Source organism: Exophiala oligosperma (genome assembly GCF_000835515.1).
Source record: "Exophiala oligosperma strain CBS 72588 unplaced genomic scaffold supercont1.4, whole genome shotgun sequence".
In the NCBI taxonomy this organism is placed as follows: Eukaryota; Fungi; Ascomycota; class Eurotiomycetes; order Chaetothyriales; family Herpotrichiellaceae; genus Exophiala; species Exophiala oligosperma.
Genome location: NW_015622821.1, coordinates 912290 through 935398, shown reverse-complemented (window position 1 = coordinate 935398; position 23109 = coordinate 912290). Strand labels below are relative to the sequence as shown.

General features: G+C 50.8%; 7 protein-coding genes across 8 annotated transcripts; 3 read left to right on the top strand and 4 right to left on the bottom strand.

Moving 5' to 3' along the window:
• Positions 1-135: 135 nt before the first annotated feature.
• PV06_04473 (uncharacterized protein) lies at positions 136-3143 on the bottom strand (the record flags this gene model as incomplete). Its single annotated transcript, XM_016405372.1, has 4 exons — positions 136-1905; positions 1958-2223; positions 2287-2930; positions 2977-3143. 4 exons carry the CDS (start codon positions 3141-3143, stop codon positions 136-138), a joined length of 2847 nt encoding a protein of 948 aa, XP_016263578.1.
• A 192-nt stretch (positions 3144-3335) lies between these two features.
• PV06_04472 lies at positions 3336-5333 on the bottom strand. Of its 2 annotated transcripts, XM_016405370.1 has the most exons (3): positions 4928-5333; positions 4755-4872; positions 3336-4704 (listed from the first exon to the last, which is right to left on the bottom strand). In XM_016405370.1, the coding sequence occupies exons 1-3, from the start codon at positions 5269-5271 to the stop codon at positions 3463-3465; spliced, it is 1704 nt and encodes a 567-aa protein (XP_016263576.1). In that variant the 5' UTR covers positions 5272-5333; the 3' UTR covers positions 3336-3462. The 2 variants fall into 2 exon arrangements, with proteins under 2 accessions (XP_016263576.1, XP_016263577.1); XM_016405371.1 differs by having other exon boundaries at positions 3336-4872.
• Positions 5334-5842: 509 nt separating this feature from the next.
• On the bottom strand, positions 5843-7935 carry PV06_04471 (uncharacterized protein). The gene has a single exon (XM_016405369.1). It carries the CDS (start codon positions 7424-7426, stop codon positions 6023-6025), a length of 1404 nt encoding a protein of 467 aa, XP_016263575.1. The 5' UTR covers positions 7427-7935; the 3' UTR covers positions 5843-6022.
• Positions 7936-13114: 5179 nt separating this feature from the next.
• Positions 13115-16150, top strand: PV06_04470 (uncharacterized protein; the record flags this gene model as incomplete). The annotated part of the gene is made up of 1 exon (XM_016405368.1): positions 13115-16150. The coding sequence occupies one exon, from the start codon at positions 13115-13117 to the stop codon at positions 15947-15949; it is 2835 nt and encodes a 944-aa protein (XP_016263574.1). The 3' UTR covers positions 15950-16150.
• A 653-nt stretch (positions 16151-16803) lies between these two features.
• On the top strand, positions 16804-18882 carry PV06_04469 (uncharacterized protein). Its single transcript, XM_016405367.1, has 2 exons — positions 16804-17892; positions 17947-18882. The coding sequence occupies exons 1-2, from the start codon at positions 17054-17056 to the stop codon at positions 18815-18817; spliced, it is 1710 nt and encodes a 569-aa protein (XP_016263573.1). The 5' UTR covers positions 16804-17053; the 3' UTR covers positions 18818-18882.
• Positions 18883-19027: 145 nt separating this feature from the next.
• PV06_04468 (ATPase get3) lies at positions 19028-20839 on the top strand. The gene is made up of 3 exons (XM_016405366.1): positions 19028-19742; positions 19809-20398; positions 20467-20839. Exons 1-3 carry the CDS (start codon positions 19350-19352, stop codon positions 20507-20509), a joined length of 1026 nt encoding a protein of 341 aa, XP_016263572.1. The 5' UTR covers positions 19028-19349; the 3' UTR covers positions 20510-20839.
• A 734-nt stretch (positions 20840-21573) lies between these two features.
• Positions 21574-23068, bottom strand: PV06_04467 (uncharacterized protein). The gene has a single exon (XM_016405365.1). The coding sequence runs from the start codon at positions 22655-22657 to the stop codon at positions 22172-22174; it is 486 nt and encodes a 161-aa protein (XP_016263571.1). The 5' UTR covers positions 22658-23068; the 3' UTR covers positions 21574-22171.
• Between the last annotated feature and the right edge of the window lie 41 nt (positions 23069-23109).

Here is a 23109-nt window from a genome sequence, read left to right as displayed (position 1 = left end):
CAGTATTCGATAAATGTCTGAACCTGCATCTGCATCTACTCCTCCCACCCTTTCCTCTCTTCCTCTGTTCTCTTCTTGATTCCCGTCACCAATGTTCCAATCCACCAAATCCATCACTCGAGGAGAACCCTCGTCTCAACATCCAAAATTACCCCCGTAATCCGTCATGGCGGGGTGCCCACTCCAGATCAACCTCGCACTGCCGTAGGTCGCATTGCCCCTGCTCGCGCACGTCAACGTACTGTACCGGACACAGTTGTTGCTCCCTCCCTGCGACACGGTGCCGTATTGGTAGGTCATGCCGACGCAGCTGTTGGGCACCAAGATGTTGGCGTACTGGCACCAACTCACGCAGTCCTCGAAGCTGAAGGCGAGCAAGGGTTGCATGGTGGCGCCCGTGAAACTCGTCGAGCATTCGACCTCGAAGGGGGCGGTGTTGCCGTAGTTGGTGTAGTTGTAGCAGTACGGCACAGGGGAACCCGAGGGGGCCGGACACGATGACGCGGTCGGTGCGGCGGGGCACGAAGGTGGTGAAAGGGTTGTCGTACTGGTCGTGCTCGTCGCACTCGTTCTTGTCCCACCCGCACTCGTGCCTGTCTGGCTACCACCGCTACCACTACTGCTCCCTCCGACCAGTGACGTCGCGGAAGAGGAAGAGGAGGAACGTATCGTACTAACAGCAACCGTCGTCGTTGTGGCACCGAGGTAATCCGGGTCATTTATGGACGGATATCCGGGATACAATAATCTTGCCGAGTCGATTCCACCGCCAAAAGTCGTACTACTGACGCTGGACATGAGGATACAATTCGGACTGTTCCCGGACAGAGACCCCAAAAAATTGACACCAACACAGCCAAAGGGTACGGCTACATTGTAAAGCGTACAGAAACTTGTACATGTCTTGAGTGACGATGCGGTGGTCGAGTTGCCCGTCAAGATGTTGCCTTGAAGGGTGGTGGAACATTCGACTTCATAACATGACCCGTCGCCATTGACGTTCAGCGCTTGGTGGTCGTACGCCGGGCACAAAGAAGTCGTGATTGGAGTAGCAGAACAGTACGAGAGAGTTGCGGATGTGGATGTGGTTGATGAAAGAAGTGTTGTTGTGATGGGTCTAGGTGACGAAGTGGTGAATAGTGACGTGGCAGCAAGACTGGTGGAGGGTGTTGTGACTATAGAGCTCGTGGACGATATTGGACCCGAAGAACTCGATGGAGCGTTGAATGTTGGACCTGTCGTTGGTGACGTTGGTGACGCGCTGGTAGAGCTAATGACACTGGAAACAACCATGGATGTACTCGAGGAAACAGCCGATGGGCTGGTCGAAGAGCTCAAGGGACTGCGAAAGGTGGACGGGGGATTGCTTGATTGCTGCTGACCCATTGTTGTTGTAGCCACTGTTGCTGGTTGCTGGCTCGTTGTAGAAGACGTGATTGGTGACGAAGTTGGCACTGGCAATGTAGATGTGCGTGTCGTGCTGGAGCTCGCTGGTGTAGCCGGAGAGTTATGCGATGAACTCGTCATACTTGGACTTGTCTGTGTTGTCCTCGTGGTAGTGGGGGAAGGGGGTCGTTGAGTGGCTGCACTTGTGCTTATCGCAGCTCCAGTGCCCGAAGTCATCGGTGACGCTGGAGGTGTAGTGGGAATAGAACTCAGACTGGTCGTGAATTCTGGTAAAGGTGTCGTTGCGACCGAGCTTGGACTGGACGTGGAATCTGGCGGAGGCATCGTTGAAGAAGTCTCCTCACTCGTAGAAGATGAACTGGAAGTTGGTGGCTCCGCGAATACAATTTCTGGCGAGTATGGTTGATTGACCAAAATCGCAGCTTGAGAGAATGAGTCGGCGCCTCTGAAAACGTCACTGATGTTGTACTTTAGTGCGCATGGATTCGCTGGTGCGAGCTGGGAGACCTAATCAGTACGAGACTCTTTTGGTGGAAGGAGTCAATCTTACAATATCAAAGGCTATAGCCACACATGGACCTTGTGACGACGGTATATATGAATTACACTCATCAATGCAATCGGCAATATTAGACGCAGAGACTCGTTGAATATCATATCCGGGAAGGTCCGTGTCGCAAAGGATCAAGTAATCATTGTTGACAGTGCCATCGAACGGAGATCGATCGTAGCAGTTTGGAATTCCTGTGGTTGTGGGTGCAGGGTAATCAGAAAGAGTCGGAGACGAAGTAGACGTGAGAGTGCTACTGTAAGAAGCTGATTCTGATGACGATGTTTCTGCTCCCTGCGTCATTTTCGTGCTCGGGTTTACTTCAGTACTTGTAGCGCTGCTTTCGGCTCTAGTTGAGCTCGGTGACAAGTATAGACTAGAAGTTTGACTGGTCGTAGACGCTGAAGTCGGCTCTCTTGTAGGGCTCAATGATGGACTATGGGAGGTCGGCACGAACGAGTATGTAGTCGTTGTGGTGTCCGTGAGAATGGCTGAATCCGTGCTTGTGCTGGATGGTGGAACAGTGGTCATGGAGAATGAAGTCGGATTCTGTACATCGCTGGCAGGAATTGCACCAAGTAGAACTTCATGGCAGCCTGGAGGTAATGTACCCCCAAAAACAACCTCGAGGATTGAGCCAAACACGCAGAACGTAGCCTCACCACCAAAAAAAGCGATATTCCTCCATACCAAGATTTTGCTGGCGTGTGTATCATCTCTTCGTGCGATCGTATCGTTGCTGACAAGCGAAAAGAAAGTCGAGATAGCACCGGGTGTTGGAGAAACTTCAAAGGTCATCGAGGCCTCATTCCCATCGGTCGATATGAACCCTCCTGCTCCTTCAAGCTGTCCTGTAGGATTTATGGAGAAATCCACGGCCAACGAAGAGTCGTTTGTCATGGTTCCATCTGCTGATACATATTGAGGTTGCTCGCCAAAACCCTGCATGACAGTAAGGACGATCGGAGTGAGACTGTTTCGCGTTAGACTCCGTCATCTTCTCGACAAGAAGGACGTACCTTGAGGTCGACGATGGAGCACTAGACATCGTCCTTGTTGCAAGCGTAGAGGTTGTATAGGTAGCCGGGCAATAGCTGACTTCGACAAAGACGGTCGTGCCATACCCAGTAACTAGTCCTGCAAGGTTGGCCACAAAGGCGACCCCAGTGAGAAGTCTCCAAATCATGTTCAATCACTTACGTAGCACAACCGAGTTCGCCTAAACGAAACAGTGAGTATGAGGCTCGACATAATTGTTTAAAGCATACGCGGATGTGGTGAGGTCTGTGTACGACATTAAACGCGACTGGAATGACAACACGAGAAATTGCGGAATGCCGGGGAAAAAAGGGCGAAGTGTAGTTTTCGACTATTGTATCCTTGAAGTCCATAGCATGGACAAGTCGAGGAGGTGAAAAATGTGTTGTATTCATACAAAATTCTGAAATCATGACTTCTTCAGCCGGGGGAACAAGGTGACATCCTCAATTGGGCCCACAAGTCGTTTAACAATCTGCGCGACCCCATGTTCTGGGAAACCCAACAACGTCGCGCACATTGGCCACACCTGTCAAATATGCTAACAGCCTGTCGAATCCCAAACCATAGCCACCGTGAGGATTGCTGCCGAACCGTCTGAGATCAGCATACCATCTCAATGTACCGAGGGACTCTCCAGGCTCGAGGAATGGATATTCGGTGCCATTTGTTGGATCGACGCTCTTCAAAAGGCCCTTCGAGCGCATGTTCCGAATGAGATCCTCTAGGCGGTGCTCTCTGAGACTTCCTCCGACCACTTCACAGTATCCGTAGGGGAGCAGCAGATCAAAACACGCAACTGTCTCTTCGGGATCTGTGTTATTGTCGGCAGGCACCCAATGCTGCTCTGAGGTGGGTGTGATTGCTGAAGGCAGCATATAGAAGGGCTTGATGGCCCTCGGATAGTGCGTCACAAAGACCGGCTTGCCTTTCGCAACATTTTCAACAATCCACCGTTCGTGCTCAAGTTGCAAGCCCCAGTCCCAATGAGGTCTGTTGACGAACAGTGTTCGACCACTTGCTTCATGAGCATCCTTCAAAGCCTCAATGGCCGCAGTATAAGTCACCGTATGCCAGGGTCCTGTGAGCCGGCTCCATCGTTCCTCAAGGTCGATGAAATCGACCTCATCAGGACGGTGTTTATGATCCTCGTAATACTGCAGAAGTTCTTTGCCTGTTTGGTGTGACTGAAGTGATTCCGTCAAATCCACGACCAGCGACCGTACACATCCTAGTAGATCGTCGAACGTGATACCTCGGTGTTCCGCTTCAAGCATATAAAATTCTGCTAGATGGCGTGGCGTATCACTCTCCTCAGCACGGAAGGTGGGTGATAGGGCAAAGACGTCTCCTAACTGCGCCGAATAAGCCTCGAGATGTAACTGCGAGGAGACTGTGAGGTATTTTGGCTCTCGAAAGTACAGTTTCTCCTGCTCCCTGGACGTGTTGGGCGGAATGTATCTTGGAATCTCCTTGCTTCGTGGGGTTATTGTAAAGACTTCGCCTGCGCCTTCGCAGTCGGAAGATGTGATCAGAGGAGGATGGACCTGGTAGACGGGTTCGGAACGATTGTTGAAATGCGAAGACACCGCTGCAGTCAACTGACTTCGGACTCGAACGAGGAGAGATTGAAAAGCCGTGCGCATGCGAAGATGAGGAACGGTGCGCAGGAACTCAGCAGTCATAGACTGCTTCTGGATCGGGTTTTCCTCCGCAAGCCTTAGCAATCAGAGACACCTTATCATCCTTGTACACTCACCAAAGGGTTGCTTTCTCCTATAGTCTCGATCTCGTGCACCAGCAGTTCATGACTCTGGCCGGCACCTTGTGAAGCCACCCATTTTCCAATCAACGAAACATACGCCCCATTCGTGATGCTACCAGTCATCAGCTCAAGATTCTCATCTTCTTCTCGGCAGCGCGCCGACCTACTCTTTTGCTATGTTGGGATGAGGAAAGACAGCTTGCACACTACCCAGTGTAGATCCGTCTGCGACCCGGGCAAATGCAACATTTTTCTGCTTCCGCACGCTGCGAACTAGCCCTACAACCTTGACTATGGCGTTGTCTGATCCAGCCTCGTACAACTTGCTCTTATCGACAAGGGTAGCATGGCGGACAGCCTGCAGAGGAGGCGACGTTGCTTCGTTCGTCGGGGTACGGACAGGACGTGTATGGTGGAAAGAACGTTTGACTGTTTTCGCTCCCAGGCCGTGTCTCTGCAAGCATTGGAGGTTTCGCGAGAGGCATGGCGACTTCTCAAATCGCCATAGCATCCCGCTTTTGACTTGCACTGGCTGTCTTCGCAGGCACAATTGCAAGTGGGACTCTTAGAAGCCAGGTTCGCAGCGCATAAATAGCAGAAAGTAAATCCCACTCATAAATATTTTCCCGACGAAGAGCCGAGAGCCTTGTCACCTTCAGCCTCACGATGTACGGGCGCTCGCAAGACTGAAGTTACCTCAACGTGGGCCTCACCGAATTTGATGTATACTTTGAAGCTTAAGTGCCATGTCATCTTGTGTGATTGCAGAAGAGACCTGATCTATCACAAGAGAAGAACACTTACAAAGGAACAGGGGTCGGCGAACTTGATCATTGAGTTAGATATTGAAAATGACTTCTTGTACTGGCAGTGCTAACTAAAAAGATCATGTCGCGCATGACCTCTCACGAATCGCAGATGTTAGTCGCCAGCTCCAGCCTGTCAGCCTATGCCTCAGCCGGCAGTGGTAGAAGCAAAAGCAAGCACAGCAAGCTGCAGCTGGCAGGTCATGACCCACACCCCTATGTTCATAATGTACCCGTCACAAGCAGTAGAATTCGATAAGAATAAGATTGCCTATCCAAACAAAAGCCTTGAATATCATGATGTCGTACTTCATATTGACAAACGCCGAATTTTAATATGTGCATCGCCAGAAAGGACGGCCGGAAAAAATGTTGCCCAAGTACAGAACCAAAAACACCACGGCAGATGCAGACAATTCAACCCTTCCCCTATTTGAGCGTTTACAGCACTCAGCATCAAACCCTAGCAAATACCCGATCAAGCTTGCTCAAAGCTCGCTTGTCTTCTCGAAAACCCAGCTTTTCACTAGGGATGTCTTGTGGCGGTGCACCGTTCTTTGTTCCTCCAGGGCTCGTGCTACCTTGCCTGTCCACTTCGGCCTCATTTTGAGAATTATCCACAGGTGGTGGTGGCGGCGGTAATGTTGAGACATTGTGGACCAAGGCATGAATCGTAGGCGCTTGACTGGCACCGGTGGACGCAGATTCAGCCGGACGTGACGCAGCTGGCTCTTCAGGTTTTGATGCCGAACCATTGTGTTGCGATTCGGCTGCTTCGGCGGCAGCAGTCAATCTTGGGTCAATTTGTGGCTTATCGGACTCTTCTCGGGGCGAAGGTGGCGGAAGCCCGGGACTAGGAAGAGGAGCTGTTGGAGGCGGTAGCGACTGACTTGTACTGTACGAAATGGGTGGAGCTGGTGCAGCAGTGGTGCTAGCCGTCGTTGTTACAGGCGGTGGCGCTGACTCGGAGGTACGAAGTGGCCGCTGATCATAGACAGACGGAGGAGGATGGCTCATGTGGAACGCATGGGGGGAGTAACCCCCGGCCCCCGGTGGAGGGTAAGGAAGGGGCGGCGGCAATCCAGGCGGTAGAGTATGTGGAAGCCCATACGGCTGTAAAGCGTAATGTCCTGGTGGTGTATGCATCGGACTAATGGGATAGATGTATGCACCATGAGGCAGATAACCAGGTGGCATATAAGGATGAGGATTGCCAGGGCTCGGTCTGTGATAGCCAGGAGCGCTGGGGCTTACCACGTAGCTGGGAACCCCTACCATAGGTGATCTCGTCACAGCTGGCACCGAAGACTGGTCGTTAATCGTCGATTCGGGATAGAGTCCTTTGGCGGGTTGAACGTGAGCCAAATTGGGGTCGGTACTAGGTTGCCGAAGGCCTTGGGCTGTGGGATGTGACCGAGAGTAGTAGCTAATCAGATGGAGGTGTTGGCCCTGGGAAGTGGTGATACTGAATGACTGTTTCATCAGCCCGTCAGGCTTATAGCGATAGCCGTCCGGGCCCTCCTCAGCATCACCATTCTGTAAATCGTCCGGGTTGCTGTCCGGTGTTTTTGTCCCTTTGTTTGCAGGAGTGACGAATGAGTTGCTGCCTCTTTTGCCCTCCATTTCTCGGTATGTCAAGAAACTGCCCGAGACTCGACTGGCACTCCAACTCTTTCCATCCGTCCATCTTCTCATTCCTGCCTCTCGTTCATCCCAGACAAACACTGATCCTGATCTGATGGACTGTCTTTCTTTTTCCGACAATCTCCGCTGAACTCGCGGTAAGATTCCAAGTCTGCAGGCTTCAAAGAGAATGATGGCATCGGTCGGCGTCCGAACGTGGCCGTTGTATGTCTCCATCGCGCACTTTGCACAAGCCGAATGACCCGAGAGCGGTGGTCCACCACAGCCAGCCAGAGGTGTCTAATTGTCCACAGGGTGTGCTCTTGCGCGCGTGAGGTCAAGCAATTAGAGCAGCACCTAAACGACTATGGGGTGAGCGGAGCGTTGTCGTCAATTCAGAGTCTCTGCTGCTTCGTGTGAATGCGTGCGGCGCACTTTCTTCAAGAGGGGCCTGCTGAGGAGTCGAGTGTCCGAAGCGGAGTAGGGATCGTGTGTTGATATAGGTACAAGTGAGATAAATCGTTTAAGTGATGGAGATATGAATATGGCACCCGGATGGCGCACAGGATAGCGTTCTAAGGGCTAGGCGGAAGTCTGTGTGAATGTACTGTTGGAGGGATGGCTGACCAGAGACGGGATTAGACACAAGTCGCTGGCAGGGAAGTACTCCAAACACAAGGATGGTGTTCAGATTGCCGAGGGAGGAGAAATGAATTTCAGAGAGTATGATGGGCGTGAGAGAGAGATTGTGTGTGTTTGAGGGAAGGGCAGCACGAGTCTACTTCTGACTACTTTTACTTATTCCTACTACTTTAGTTACTAGTCGGAAAGACTCATCAGAGGCCACATTGGATGAACAGGCACTCGCGACGAAGAGATATAGTGGATCCGGACAAGCAGCGTTGTTCCCACACCAAGCTTGGGCTTATGCTTAAATCAAAGCCGCTGCGCCCGCTTAATGGCCCGTGCGTCTCGGCCAGGGTTTGGCAGGGCTGGGCACCACTGGAGGACACCTACGACTCTTTGGTAGTGGCCTGCGAAGTACGGAGTACCTGTGTACACGGATGAGGCACAGGTCGAGACCAATGCTCATTGATGGCTATAATGTGTAAGAGACACTCAACGTAGCTCTCAGGTACCTACTTAGATGGTCAAATCAGAACCATCAAATCCCATCTCGCCCTTGCATACGGAGTAGCCGAATTACTGTACTCCGTAGTCGTATGTACAAACTACTGTATTCGGTACCTAATGGCTACTGTAGATGTCCTTGAGAGCCCGACCCTTGTTCCCACTCGCTTACCGGACATCAGGGAAATTTGAACAAGCTTCAAAGGATCTCCTCGGATCTTGGTGTTCTTGGGCCTCTTGAACATAACTCTTGGTTCTCTTGGGATTTCTTGGGTGTTGTGCTCGGCATCGCACCAAGACCCAATAGCCCACATTCCTAAGCATGGCATTATTTCTCGGCCCAAGCAGAGCATTCCTCTGCGCTTCCTTGCCATTGGCGGTGGCTGGCACTTGTAAACTTCTGGCCGCCGCATATCTTCGTCTTCGTCTTAGCCTTCCATCTTAGCGGCCCCTCGAATGCTTGGCATACTCAAAGATGAAGTAGATTTTTCGGCACCAGGTCCGGCTTCGCGGTTGATGGGTGGGTACAGATGGGGTACGGGTACGGAGTAGCTTCAGACCCTTCTCGCCGATATTTGCTCGGCGCCTCACTGCGTGGTACAGACTGGCAGAAGCAAACAATTTTTCCCTTCAGATTCGTTGAAAAGTTGCACATTGACTTGTCATATTACGATGAGGGCCAGTCCGGATCAGAAATCTCACCGTGTGAGCCCCCCGTGCTCCGAGTGCCTTCCACGGGCTCCTCAAGAACGCTCCAACGCCAATACTCTTGGTGTTTCTTGGTGTTCTTGGCTAGTCTCCGCCAGCTTTCATCAGGGTTGCGTAACACTTGTGTCTCGGCCCTTGGTTGATGACTGGATCTACTTCCAAGGCCACGTCTACGATTCAAGGCAGAACTCTTGTTTTGTGCTCAACCTAGTCCTACTAAAGTCTCGTTCGACTTGTCGACTGGTGCAGGAGATCGTACTGAGTCGAGAGGCCGGACAGAGCCATTCGCAGCACCCTTGATTCCGGGGCCTCCTGCGATTCGTCGCAAGTGGAGGCAGAGCGACAGGCGCTAATGCTTAAACATCTAAGGTTGTTAAGCATGATTCAAGCCCAAAAGTCAATTTACAGTGCACGGCCAAGAGTTTCATCCCTGTCTTCGTTTCGCCGCCCACCTGGCTAAAAGTGGCCATTGCAGTTAGAATGCAACCATTTGCTCCTACCCAGAGGAGTGGTAATGATCGGATGCATGATTTTCGTACCATGTGAACACTCAGCGACAAATTCTTCTACGAGTATCCATCAGCCCAGATCATTCTTACACATCACAAGACGCGATGAGCACATAATTTCATCGTCCAAGACATGCCAAGGCTTGTGGCTGTCTTGGCTGGGAGAGACCACGTGTGTCAATCAACATTGAGTGGACGCTAAATAGCCAGATTTGTACTACCAAGACTGACACCCTATTGGAGATTTCCGGCACAGACATGCCTCTCCGGTTAATCTCACAACGCGAGGAGATACGATAGTGTCCCTGCTCGACTAGATAAAGTGCTCGGACCAAGATGCAAAGATAGACTTGATCAACAAGGGCACTGTGGTCCGAGCAGGAAATAGACCGTCTCGTGGGCTATGTGGTGGCACATTATTTTCGTCCTTCTTGGCTTCAGCACGGGTTCCATTTGAGAGAAGAATCGTCGCAACGTATGCCAATACCAAATCCAAGCATGCAGATGCAGCTCAGAGTCATACCAGCATTGAGTCGGATTGTTACCACAGTAAACATTACATGCAGAAATAACTTGCCCAGTCACACGGGCATTTACACATTCATAACACGAGGCCAGCTCACATACCCTATATTCACCCTCTCCTTCGCACTCTGACAGTGGCTTTCATCGGAGGCAAATGCGTTCGGCCCATCCAAACGTTCTTGGGTCTCGTGGGCTGCATCTCGAACTCATAGTGAAGCAGCATGTACGCCAAAAGTAACTTGAGCTCATTTGCTGCGAAGAACCGACCGGGACAAGCGTGTCGGCCGTGCCCGAAGGGATGATATGAGGGCGATGTGCTGACAAAACTCAGGTTCACTTTTTCGAGGTATCCCGAGGTATTGCTCGTCTTGTTATTGTCCTCCTTGTCAGACTCCCGTGTACTTGAGGCTTCACGCTGTGAAGAGAAACGGAATGGATCGAATGTACTTGTATCATAGTACAGCATTGGATCGTTCTGGACTGGGTTTGTCGGTACGGAAATGGTACTACCGCAAGGCAAGAATGTGCCATCCGGAGCTGTTACACCATTGGGATTTACACACAGACGTGAAAGTGTACCAAGAAAGGAGCCAAGGCGAGATGATTCTCGCAAAGCCGAGTCCAATTTGACCATTTTGGCCAGACCTTGCTTTGTCCACATCCCCTTCTCTTCGGCAAGTACAGAGGCCACCTCATTGCGGAGTATGTCCATGTATTGCAGGGAAGGATCTGAGCTGACCAAATCGAAAATGATGTTCGTGATGCTGAAAGTTGAAGTATGGATGGCGGCAAAATTCACGGCAAGAGTCCGTTCAGCGATGATGCTCGGGTCATTCTCAACCGAAAAGCCGCATTCTTGTGCACGACGGATTGACCACTGTAGGAAATCGTTCGGTTCTATCTCGCCCATCTTCTTCTCGTCGTCGGCATCCTGGGCCAATAGTCTTTGACGTCGTTGTATCTCCGGCGCTAGGACCTTCACGAACCCTCGGGTATGTCTCCGGTTCGGGAGCGTTATCAATGGACTCAGAAGTGGACGAAGGAACGCAGGCATTTGTTTCAAGAGAGCCGAGCTTACGGCCAATGCTGTGGCGAACCCTTTGCCATGCTCAAGCAATGTTGGATTGCGGCACGCTGGTAAACCGACCAAAGCACGGTTACTGGCTCGTGCAATGATTTGCATCACTGAGTCCATCACACAAAGTTCTTTGAAGTTCTCCGTGTCAGTGCCCCAGGATTCATCAAAGCATGTGGAAACTTCGTCCATGATATCACTGGTCAGAGCGGCCAAATGCCGGGTCAGATCGATTCTGACCGTCTCATGGTGAAGCGGCCTTTCGACCACGAAGGGGTGTGTAAAGGTATGGTCAATTTGCAGGGCATCTCGGTGCATCTCATCGGCGCTGAAGACACTGTCCGGTTGATTGATGAACCATGACATGGCCGAAATCGGTAGGATGATTTCCTCTCCATTAATATCTGGAATAATGCAGGTCCGGTCGTGCTTTGAACACTATACCTCTTAGTTGGGCTTGAGCCAAACGGTCATGGAGGGGGCCTACCTGCTCATAGGCTCGATGGATTGCATCTTTGTAGTTGAAGGTGGTGCGAAAGCGGGAGCGAAGCCTTGTCAAGAATTCTCCCTCATGAGTGTTGATCCAGGGAATATCCGGTAGTGCTTTCTTTGATGACTTGCGAGATTGAAGGATCAACGCCACCGCGAACCCAATTGCAAGTAGTAGGAACGGATTGATGGTGCCAATCATGGCTACAGCGTTGAGAACCGGCAGGATACTCGAGGATCAAATATTTTCGAGAGGCGTTGTCAAAATCGTCCAAGATCACCGCTGTTGAAGTGTTCAATTCATGAGGAGTTAGGAAGGCCAAAGGTCAGAGATGCACGCTCAGCAACGTCAAACAGCAGAATTATCGTCGTGCAGATGAATAGGAAGGGTTCAACAGAAAAACACATGCCTGCAGTACAAGTACAACCTTTGAAGCCCCGCATGATGATGAGCCACTGTCAGATTCGGGCAAAGAAAATACAAAGTTACCTCTTTAAGACACGGATGTCGAGATACCGGGCTCCTCTTACGGAGTAGATACCTCCTCGCGACACAGTTCTCAGCCTCTCGGGCACCTTGTGCGTCCGGCAAAACCAGGGACCGACAAGTCTCGGAGTCCCAGGGGATGTCGCAGTAGAAGTCTTCGCCAACGGGTGTGGAACCAGATCACCACACGCGACATTCAAGTCTAGGCTCTCCTTTCCTCGCAACATCGAGAGAGAGATCAAGATGTGTCGCTTACGGAGTAGAATCGCGGAGATCCCACTTGCCGAAAGCCAAGTCGCCTTCAAGCAATTGAAGCAGTGGACGAAACGAGCTTGTCGACGCGTTTCACAATGCAGATGAGGCCGCATCGAAACGTCCTAACGCCGTCTCAGGGTCTTGGATGTATCGAGGGCAGTAAGAGAGATCCGATGCGACAGGGAGTGACCTTGTACCGATGATTTTGGGATCCTCTGGGTCACCGAATAAGAAGTGTTCACTCGAGTTGACTTGGTTGCGAGCTGCGAGGAGGGTGTCATCAATAGTCGAGTCACTATTCAGGTAAGGAGCACGGAGTACAAGTGATCTGTTTGAGGGAGAGGTTTGGTTCGCCCAAGGAATGACCCTATTGTAGGCTCATTGCATGCCTTAAATGTGGGCGCATCTCTAACGTGTTTACCTAACCAGATTTTACCTTATGTAGCTGCACTAAGCTCCTCTAGGCCCTTCTGCGCGCCCCCGACTAACTTGTGGGGAGCCGCTGTCGTAGGCTCACAGGGCTCCCTTTAGGCACTATGAGGCACCCCCACTCGTCTGTGTACTCCGTAGGCCTCCCCAAAATCCAATTGCAAACACGCGCGCGTCAAGTCGCGCATTTCAGATACACACGATAAACAGATCAACAGAACCACAGCACTACGAATTGCTTGCGAACAAATGGTTTGAAACCGAAAGGGCCATGCCACCTCTCGTCTCGAATCCCTGATCTGTTCCTTGTCATGTCCATGGCTGACCCACGGCTGACTCGCATCGAAGGCACCTTGACCTCATTGTTCGAAAGTCTGGTCCCTGCCCCGAATATCGATCAGGATGACACCGAGACGGAATTTCGCATCGATCGTGCGATCCAGAATGCAAAGGATATCGTCCTCAATGCCGACAGTAGATTACCCTCGGACACGAATCAGGCGCAGGACTTGATCAAGAGAAAGTTGTTAAGAGAGAATGCGTCGCCCGAGAAGGCCGCGCGGTTCAGCAATCTATACTCGAGGCTACTAGCCATACCGGTCTTGAACCAGAAGTGGGCTATTCTTTATCTTCTCTACAAATTGTCTGATGCTTCCATGCTGGATGCACGCCCACGAGATCCTCTCGCAGACTCGGCGCACTTTGTCAACATCCCCCGACGCCATACGTTATCTTCTGCGAAGCCATACCAGGCGGACGAGCAGACATATGATGATGATGATGACGGCGTGTCGGAAGAACTGCCCTTCGAAAGAGGGCGAACAATACCACCCAAGGCAAAGGCCAACGTCAAAGTCGAGAAGAACTTGCCCGCCGAAGAGGAGCAATCGGTAGAAGAGGAAGAGGAGGCAAAGCCTGTACAGCCACAGAAGGAGCGCATTATCTCTCCATCAGAGCCGGAATTATTACGAGATCTGCCGTTCAATCTCCAAGGAGTGTCGTCGACACACGTTGAGTTCACAGGTGTGACTTCTCTAAAACTACCTACAACACTTCCAGTCCCGATGATATCTTTACTCCATGCTCTTGCAGAACCGTGCTTGCTCTATCGAGGCTTGGCGGAATATTCCAATGGTCAAGAAGGAGGACTCATCGACCAGAGTCTCCGGTCTGCCATCAACAATGAATTACGCTCATACTTGAGTCTGGTCGCGTCTCTTGAATCCGAGATTAGACAGGCTCTTGCCGCTCTCAGCCAGTCTGAAGATCCGCAGTCGATCAGAGTCACCAGCGTAACACTGAAACGATGCATGATCTGGACCAGAGATGCCACCATGGGCTTACGACTGATGAAGCTTATCGTCGAGGAATCTCAACAGAAGAGAGGGGGCCAACTGCTGTCTCTCATCCACAGTCTGTCCTCTTCCCACGGCGATCCTTTTGTTGCATCGTTTGCCGAGAGACTCTTGGCTCATGTTGCTCGTCCCTTTTACGAAATGCTCAGACACTGGATCTATGACGGTGAACTGATTGACCCCTATCATGAATTCTTCATCACAGCGCCCGATCCGAACACATCCGCTGCGGTAGACCACCGGCATGTGGCAACATCTGTCTGGGAAGAGAAATACAAACTTGATACAGCGATGGTACCCTCGATAATATCTTCTGAATTCTCAAGGAAGGTGTTCCTAATTGGGAAGTCTCTCAATTTCATTCGCCATAATTGTGGCGACTCCGACTGGGTCGTACAGTACTCGAAGTCAAATTCCAAGTCTCTGGACTATGCCAATACAGCCAACCTCTCGATGTCCATCGATGTGGCGTATAGGACAACCATGTCTCGCTTGACACACTTGATGGCAACCAAGTTTGGGCTTTTCACCCATTTGATTGCGATCAAGAAGTACATGTTGTTAGCTCAGGGTGACTTTATTGACTTGCTTATTGAATCACTGGCACAACATCTTGATCGTCCTGTGAATTCCATGTATAGGCACAATCTCACCTCCCAACTCGAACACGCTATCCGACATTCGAACGCTCAATACGACGATCCTGAAGTTTTACGCAGGCTCGATGCTCGCATGCTGGAGTTGTCAAGCGGCGAGATTGGGTGGGACTGTTTTACCCTCGAATACAAGATCAGCGCTCCTTGCGATGTTGTCATCACCCAGTGGGCAAATACACAATACTTGAAGATTTTCAACCTGCTATGGAGGATAAAGAGAGTCGAGTTTTCGCTGAATTCAACGTGTAAACGTTGCATGACCGGGGATCGAGGGGTCCTTGCCGCCGTCAGCGACAAACTAGGTCGAGATTGGAAACGTTCCAGGTGTGTGGTGGCCGAGATGGTCCACTTCATCAACCAGTTATTATATTACCTCCTGTTCGAGGTCATTGAAGCTAGCTGGAAACAGCTCGAGGAAGCTGTACACAAGCCAGATGCCACACTCGACGATCTTATTGAAGCCCATACCAGCTACCTCAACAACATCACCAAAAAGGGGCTTATCGGCCAACAAAGACATCCAATCACGGGTCAACAAGAAGATAGTCTAGTGGTGCAGGTGCACCATATATTGAAGTGCATGCTGAGCTACCGTGAAGTAATTGACGCGCTGTACTCGTATAGTGTTGCAGAGTACACGAGGCGCCAACAATTCAGCGCAAAGGTCGAGCAGCGAACGGCTCAGGGTCGATGGGGAATCACGGAGAAAGACCTCATCAGTGATAGCCGGTCGAGTACACCTACTTCCCTAGCACCCTCGAAACCAGGCAGGAGAGCGCAGTTGGTCCCAGAGGAAGGCGACTCTCCGCTCGTTGCACCAATTGGCAATGTGGCTATGGGCGACGATGAAACGCAACTGAATTCGTTGCGAGCGAGGCAGTTGAATCTCTCAGCCGAGTTCAGGTCACGGTTGAGCATGTTGCTGTACGACTTGGCACATCAACCAGACGTGGATCTCCGGTTCTTGGGGGTGGTGATGAACTTCAACGAAGTGTATCAGCCGGTGAATGTGCGGAGACAACACGCACGGCGTGCTCGAGAGAAGCGTGAGCTTGAGAGGAAGGCTCGCGGGGCCGCCATGGCTTCTGAAGCCAACACTTCCATGGAGAAGGATATGAATAGCAGCTCTACTAGACCTTGATGTGATGTGACATGATACAAGATGTTTGAACACAGCAAGCACTTTACTATAATACCCGGTCCCTTTTTGATGACCATTTCACGAGACATTTGGCACGCAAAGATTCCAAATGAGATGACTACCTCCCTCTCTTCGCAATGTATTTTGGAAATTCGACTGTGACTGGCACTTTGTTCGATATAACAGCCATGTTGCTAGCAGAAAGAAAGGAGCCTTTCCGAACCCGCGGCTGGCTAATCTGCCAGACTCTATTCGGTGGCAACCACTCGACTCCATCCTTGGTCGTTTGGATCAGTACGACACTCGTGGTAGGATTACTTTGACACGATCTAGGTCAAAGGTTGTTGTGGGGTGACTAGTCCTTGAGACCGATCCCACCAAGTGAGATGCGGGAGGATTGCGAGTCGGCATGCCACTGGGACGTAGCCATGAATGAGAACGAACGTGCTATGTACGGGATTTGAGAAACGACATGGACCTCGCGTTAGCCGACAGATAGCCATAGCGAGTCGGTCAACGTCAGCCTCTGGCTCCATCCCCTGGCGACATGTGAAAAGTATTGAGCAAAATACTCGTATGAGAGGACGAAGAGTAGAGAAGGGTTACAGTATAACACTCCAAAGCTTGAGTGTGACACTGTCGGCGAGTGGGAAGAACATTCCACCCTGGGTAATACCCCGTACCGACTAGGTAGTTGAGAGGCGTCAAAAGTACTCGCAATATGGAGTAACGAAGAGTTGATGGAGTGTGTTTCACGCCACCAAATATCAAATACCGAGGCACTTCAACCACAGCACAATCATCATACGGAGTACGAAATACGGAGTAACGATTCCTAGCATTATTTTATCCACGAGGCTCCGGTTTGGCCACCACATTATATACTTGTCCTTGGAGCCATTCCATTGTTCCTTCTGACCCTTGTCTCTACTACTCTACACCATCCACCCGTCGTCCCCCCCGATCTATGCTTGCCACTGAATATTCCTATTTCATTCTCTTGTCCTGTCACCTGCGTGGATCCCAGTAGCTGCTTGATGAAACAATCCCAAGTATATTCATCATAAATCAAGGTGATCTGGCCGGGGGCAAAAAGAACAAAAAATGAGCAAATCACAGCACCCCGAGCCCGTCATCATCGTCGGTGGCGGCCTCGCTGGCCTGGTCGCCGCTTATGAACTCACGCGCAAAAACATCCCCGTCACCATCGTGGACCAGGAACCCGAAGGAAATCTCGGTGGTCAGGCATTCTGGAGTCTCGGTGGCATCTTTTGCGTGAACTCGGCGGACCAGCGAGCCAAGGGGATCAAAGATTCCAGAGAACTGGCCCTGGCGGACTGGATGGGCACGGCAAAGTTCGATCGGGAAAAGGAGGACCACTGGCCCAGACAGTGGGCGAAGGCGTTTGTGGACTTTGCCACCGACGGCATGGAGCGGTACCTGAAGAACCTGGGCGTCAAGTTTCTTCTGGTGGGTTGGGCGGAGAGGGGCGCCGGCGACGCTGCGGGCCACGGGAACAGCGTGCCGCGGTTCCATTTGACCTGGGGCACTGGCCCGCAGGTTGTGAGGGCGTTCAGTGAGCCGGTCAGGCGCGCGGAGAAGAAGGGTCTCGTCAAGTTCTTGTTCCGACGGAAGGTCGACGAACTGATCGTCGAGGGTGGACGGGCCGTCGGTGTCAAGGGTCAAGTCCTTGCGGACGTGAAGAATGGATGGGTGAGAGGGCAAGCCACGACCAGGGACGTGGTGGGGAGCTTTGAGGTCAGAGGACGTGCTGTGGTCATCTCGACCGGTGGAATTGGTGGGAATGTGGAAAAAGTCAAGCAGAACTGGCCAGTCCATAGACTTGGACCGGAGGTGCCGGGGCACTTTGTCGTGGGAGTGCCGGCGCATGTTGACGGAGAGATGATTGGGGTGGCGGAAAAGAGTGGTGCCAATGTCATCAAGTAAGTCTAAGTCCTGGACGTGATGTCTACCGTGTACTAACTATCAAACAAAAGTATGGACAGAATGTGGCATTATACCGAAGGATTGCATAATTGGAACTCGATCTGGCCGGCTCATGGCATTCGAGTCATTCCCGGGCCGAGCTCGATGTGGCTCGATGCAAAGGGCAAGAGGTTCCCACCGTTCTTGTACCCTGGAAGCGACACGCTCGCAACCCTGAAGCACATCGTGGCCAGTGGGAACGATTATTCCTGGTTCATATGTAACCGGAAGATTGTGAGCAGAGAGTTTGCGTTGAGTGGCAGCGAGCAGAACTACGACCTCACGGAGAAGAGTTACATACGGCTTCTCGAGAGGTTATTCGGTAGTCATGGTACTAGAGAGGTCCAGGCTTTCTTGAAGAAAGGTGAAGACTTTGTCGTGGAGAAAGATCTGGACAAGCTCGTCGAAGGAATGAACAGGCTGGCCAAGGAGAGGGGTGGACCGACGTTGGAACTTGAAGAGGTCAAGAAGGAGATTGAACTGAGGGATATGCAAGTCTCGCATGACTTTGGAAAAGATGCACAAATCATGTTGATCAGGAACGCGAGAAATTACGGGCCCGACGGCCGAAGAATCGCGAAGCCGCACAGGTTGCTGGATCCCAGTACTGGACCTTTGGTCGCGGTCAGGATGAACTTACTCACGCGGAAGAGTCTGGGTGGGTTGGAGACCAACCTTGACGGGAACGTCATGATGCCGGACGGACAGCCGTTCAAAGGATTATATGCTGCGGGCGAGTGTTGTGGGTTCGGAGGAGGTGGCGTACATGGATATAGTTCGCTCGAGGGCACGTTTCTCGGTGGATGCGTCTTTACTGGAAGGACAGTCGGGAGAGCGCTGGTCAAAGAGATGTTGCCGGGTGCTGCTGAGGCGAAGCTATAGGATGTGCTTCGTCAAGGCGTATATACATTGTAAAGAGTATTGTAGAGGTTACATTTGTTTTTGTTATCCGTAGCATCGCTCCTGAGTGTCATTCAGCTTTGTGTTGGGACCTTCTCAGCCTCGCGAGACTTACCGCAGTTTATCCGAATGACGTCGAAACTTGTTCTCTTTTGCCTGCCAGACTGCGCTTCTCCTTTGCGTAGCGGCTGGAGGTGTGTTACTTCCCAGGCATCCTTGGAATCTTGTTCCTCCTTTTTTTAATTAGAAGCATTAGACACGACCTCGTTTCACCATTACTCGCGAATTTCAGAAAACACGTGCTTGTGGTTCTTTACCATTACTTTTGAAACAGTTCATCTTTGGAAGTTTCCAGAACAAAAGCCACCACCATTGGGGGTTTACCGTGTACACTGTCAAAGTGTACTGGCACTTTTGCGACAACACACACACACACTCTAACCAAATACTGTAGCCTGCTGGTAGAGAAGAAGAAGAAGCGCGACCTTCATCCTCCAACCTTCCCTCTCTAAAAATGTCTACCGCAGTAGTGAGCGCCGACGAAGACATCCTAGACCCTACCCTCCAGAACCTGATCGATCAAAAGTCGTTGAGATGGATCTTTGTGGGTGGGAAAGGTGGTGTCGGCAAGACCACCACTTCCTGTTCACTTGCGATACAAATGGCCAAAGCGAGGAAATCCGTCCTGCTGATATCGACGGATCCCGCGCACAATCTCAGTGACGCGTTCAGTCAAAAGTTTGGAAAGGACGCCAGACTGGTTGAGGGTTTCACGAATCTGAGTGCCATGGAGATCGATCCGAATGGCAGTATCAACGATTTGATCGCCGGCGCGGGAGATGAAGGTCAAGATGCAATGGCAGGTTTGGGTGGGATGGGGAATATGATGCAGGATTTGGCATTCAGCGTAAGTGACGCATGTATATAGGTGTGGGCCATGAGTGTATGTATGTGTATGCTGACAAAAGTCTAGATACCTGGTGTCGATGAAGCCATGTCGTTCGCAGAAGTCTTGAAACAAGTCAAAAGTCTTTCGTATGAAGTCATCATCTTCGACACCGCCCCGACCGGTCACACACTTCGATTCTTACAATTTCCCACCGTGCTCGAAAAGGCACTGGCCAAGATTTCTCAACTCTCGACCCAGTTCGGACCCATGCTGCAATCGGTCCTCGGGGCCCGTGGCGGTCTACCCGGTGGGGGTTCACTCGACGAGTTGACTTCGAAACTCGAGACCTTGCGAGAGACCATTTCCGAAGTCAATGCTCAATTCAAAAACCCAGACATGACGACCTTTGTCTGTGTCTGCATCGCCGAGTTTTTGTCCTTGTACGAGACCGAACGGATGATTCAAGAATTGGCCAGTTACCAGATCGACACGCATTGTATCGTGGTCAATCAATTACTCTTCCCGGAAAAGTCGAATGAGTGCAAGCAATGCAACGCGAGGAGGAAAATGCAGAAAAAGTACCTGGATCAGATCGAAGAGTTGTACGACGAGTTCAACGTGGTCAAGATGCCCTTACTCACGGATGAAGTCCGTGGTGTTGAGAGTTTGAAAAGGTGAGTAAATCAATTGATACCCTCAGACGGTGTATGGACAAAGACGCTGACCCAAATTTTACACACAGTTTCTCGGAAATGCTCATTCATCCATACCAACCACCAGTATAAACACAAACACGCATTATGCATTGCCTCCAGCGTCGTATGCATTGCCGTGGTCAAGAGTGTTGACAATGTGAGACATGATCATGATAGAAAGTTCATCTCATAAGTGTGTGTGGACACGACATCGGGTTTTGGGAGGACTGATGAGAAAGATAAATGAATACGAGAGATGAAGAAATGCAAATGCCTTTGGTGCTCCCATTCTCAATCTGTCTCTTTTTTTGTTCCTTATTCTACCATGCATACAATCGATATCTGTCCTATCCCGGTATGCCAATAAAGCGTCTAGGACAGCAAAAGATAGCTGTGTGACAGTAGAGAAAAACCAGCTTGACTACCGGACTTTTTTCTTGTCTCTCAAGGGCTGAATCGGTACGTCTCCAACATCTCCAAGGGAGGGGGTTCTGGGGTTTACGGTCGGTGTTCATGGAGCAGAGGTACCCCTCTACCCATCTACAGATTTACTTGATCGTGGTCGTACGTTCCACTACTCTCGCAGATTCTTTCGGCCAGCCGGCATGACTTCACAACAGGTTTTTTTCCGTCTCGGTCTTTTTTGGGGGGGTAAAAATCGAAACGAGTTACGCTGAAAGCGCGCATTTCTAGAGCGGAAAGGACGAGATGGTGAACCACTCGGGAAAGTGAAGAGGCGGGAGAGACGACAAGCTACCTGACAGCAAATTCACTTCTCTTGGAGGCTCCATCAGGTGCGCTGCAGTCACAGGGGATCATGGCTGCACTCCCTGAGGTCGGCAAGGTAGGCTTCCAGGGAATACAAAGGCACTGCATACCTTAGCAACGCGCCACAAGGTGTCAAACAGAGGGCTCTTGGCTCTTCCCAACTCCCCTTTCATGCAACAGGGCCGACTCTCCTACTACAATACAAGGTCCCTAGCGGATCCCTGGTCCAGATTGACATCATTCCGGTTTGAATGATGGAAAAGGGATTAAAAAGGGGGGGCTTCGCTTTGTTTCCCTGCGACAAAACAGAATACGAGGCAAAAAGCACGTTTCGAGACACACAGAGGCATCTGGTAGGTTACTGTAAATACCGTGTATGGGTATGTATTCATGTATTCCTTTGTAGGTATGTGGCACTAAATACTCGTTGAGAGTATTCTATTTGATCGATATTGACAAAGCACCAACATCAACGCCCAAGGTCCGTGGTACTCCGTCCCAACCATGTCCAATGACACCCAAATTGAATCAAACCAAACCAAACCATGCAATGCAATGCCATGATTGATCGCTGACAAAAACTCCTTTGTGGTGAGAATTGTATACGGACCCGCGAATGGTTCCAGCAATGACCTCGTATTCGAGTCTTCCACAGCAATAACTCCAAAAAACAGATTGTTGCGTCTGATTCCACGACCTCGTGGGCTTCGACAAAACAAGATTGACGTGAACAGAACTCCCAGTGGGGGCCACCGATGAAATGGAATGAAAAGAGAAGAGTTTCTTTCAAAGACCCAAATCTCCCTCGTTTCGTTTTTTCTCTTTTCCCGGTCCGTTTTTGTCTGGTCTGGTCATGGTTCTTTTTTTCATCATCATCATCGCTTCGTACCCAACGCCTGCTCCGAGAGAAAAGGTACCTCGTCCCTATACAAACAACGACAACGACAAAAATAACAACTTCATTTAACAACAACCCCCATGGTTTTAGTTCTTTCGATTGAAGAAGCTCGAGGCCGTGGAACCGATACTGCCGTTGGGTTTGTTGTGTTTGTTCTTGCGACCCTTTTTGGCGTAGTCTTCGGCTAGAGAACCGGCGATGGCTCCGCCTATCGCACCCAAAAACCCATGGCCGGCCTTGTGACCACCGTAAGCACCGGCGGCACCGCCGGCCATGGCACCCATCAGACCACGATCTTGTTCTTGTCCGGGTGCTGAGGATTGGTAATTGTTGTTGTCATTGTAGTAAGAGTTGTTGTTGTTGTTGTTGCTGGAAGCGTCGTAGTTCTGTTGGGAACGAGTGTCGGCCGAGTAATCGTAATACCCTTGTTGTTGTTGTTGGTGTTGAGGATATTGATTCTGGTGACCGCCAGAGAAACCGTCACTGGGGTATGAGTTGTTCTGGTATTGGTTGTTGTATGAAGGATATTGGGTTTGGTTTTGGTTTTGGTAATAAGCGTCGTAGCCTGACATGATTGTGTTTGGGTTGTAGTTCGTGGTGAAGGGATTTGTAGAAGTGGTTATGCTGTGTGGGATGATGATTATGGTTTGATGCAATTGCTGTTATTGTGTGTTGATGTCGAAATGGAAAAACAAGTGGGAACGAAACAAACACTTATATACACCTATCTTAGCTCACACCTTGAGGGATCATTGGATCCTCGTTAAGATGGACCATTGCCAGATCTCAAAGATCCTACTCCGTAAGGGCAAAGTTGATGCAAGATGGGCGAGCCGCGTCACCCGAAAAAGGGCGAAGTGAGGCTTCGCGTACTCCAGCCATTCAGGATACGTAGGTTGGAACGCCTTGTAGATGGCGGTACTGGTTCCATGTACTCCATACTCTCCGCAATGGCCGAGGGATCAATGCAAGCTGAGGTACTGCAAAGGGAACAAAATCACCGACAAGAAGCAAATTGATTGGA

Bases quoted from the DNA above. Each gene is read 5' to 3' on its own strand.
- PV06_04467 (XM_016405365.1), bottom strand. From the start codon at position 22,657: ATGTCAGGCTACGACGCTTATTACCAAAACCAAAACCAAACCCAATAT.
- PV06_04469 (XM_016405367.1), top strand. From the start codon at position 17,054: ATGAGCAAATCACAGCACCCCGAGCCCGTCATCATCGTCGGTGGCGGC. The intron at 17,893-17,946 runs GTAAGTCTAAGT...ATCAAACAAAAG, and splicing joins AGTGGTGCCAATGTCATCAA to TATGGACAGAATGTGGCATT.
- PV06_04468 (XM_016405366.1), top strand. From the start codon at position 19,350: ATGTCTACCGCAGTAGTGAGCGCCGACGAAGACATCCTAGACCCTACC. The intron at 19,743-19,808 runs GTAAGTGACGCA...ACAAAAGTCTAG, and splicing joins TGCAGGATTTGGCATTCAGC to ATACCTGGTGTCGATGAAGC. The intron at 20,399-20,466 runs GTGAGTAAATCA...TTTTACACACAG, and splicing joins GGTGTTGAGAGTTTGAAAAG to TTTCTCGGAAATGCTCATTC.
- PV06_04472 (XM_016405370.1), bottom strand. From the start codon at position 5,271: ATGCTATGGCGATTTGAGAAGTCGCCATGCCTCTCGCGAAACCTCCAA. The intron at 4,873-4,927 runs GTAGGTCGGCGC...GATGACTGGTAG, and splicing joins CATCCCAACATAGCAAAAGA to CATCACGAATGGGGCGTATG. The intron at 4,705-4,754 runs GTGAGTGTACAA...AGGCTTGCGGAG, and splicing joins TAGGAGAAAGCAACCCTTTG to GAAAACCCGATCCAGAAGCA.
- PV06_04471 (XM_016405369.1), bottom strand. From the start codon at position 7,426: ATGGAGACATACAACGGCCACGTTCGGACGCCGACCGATGCCATCATT.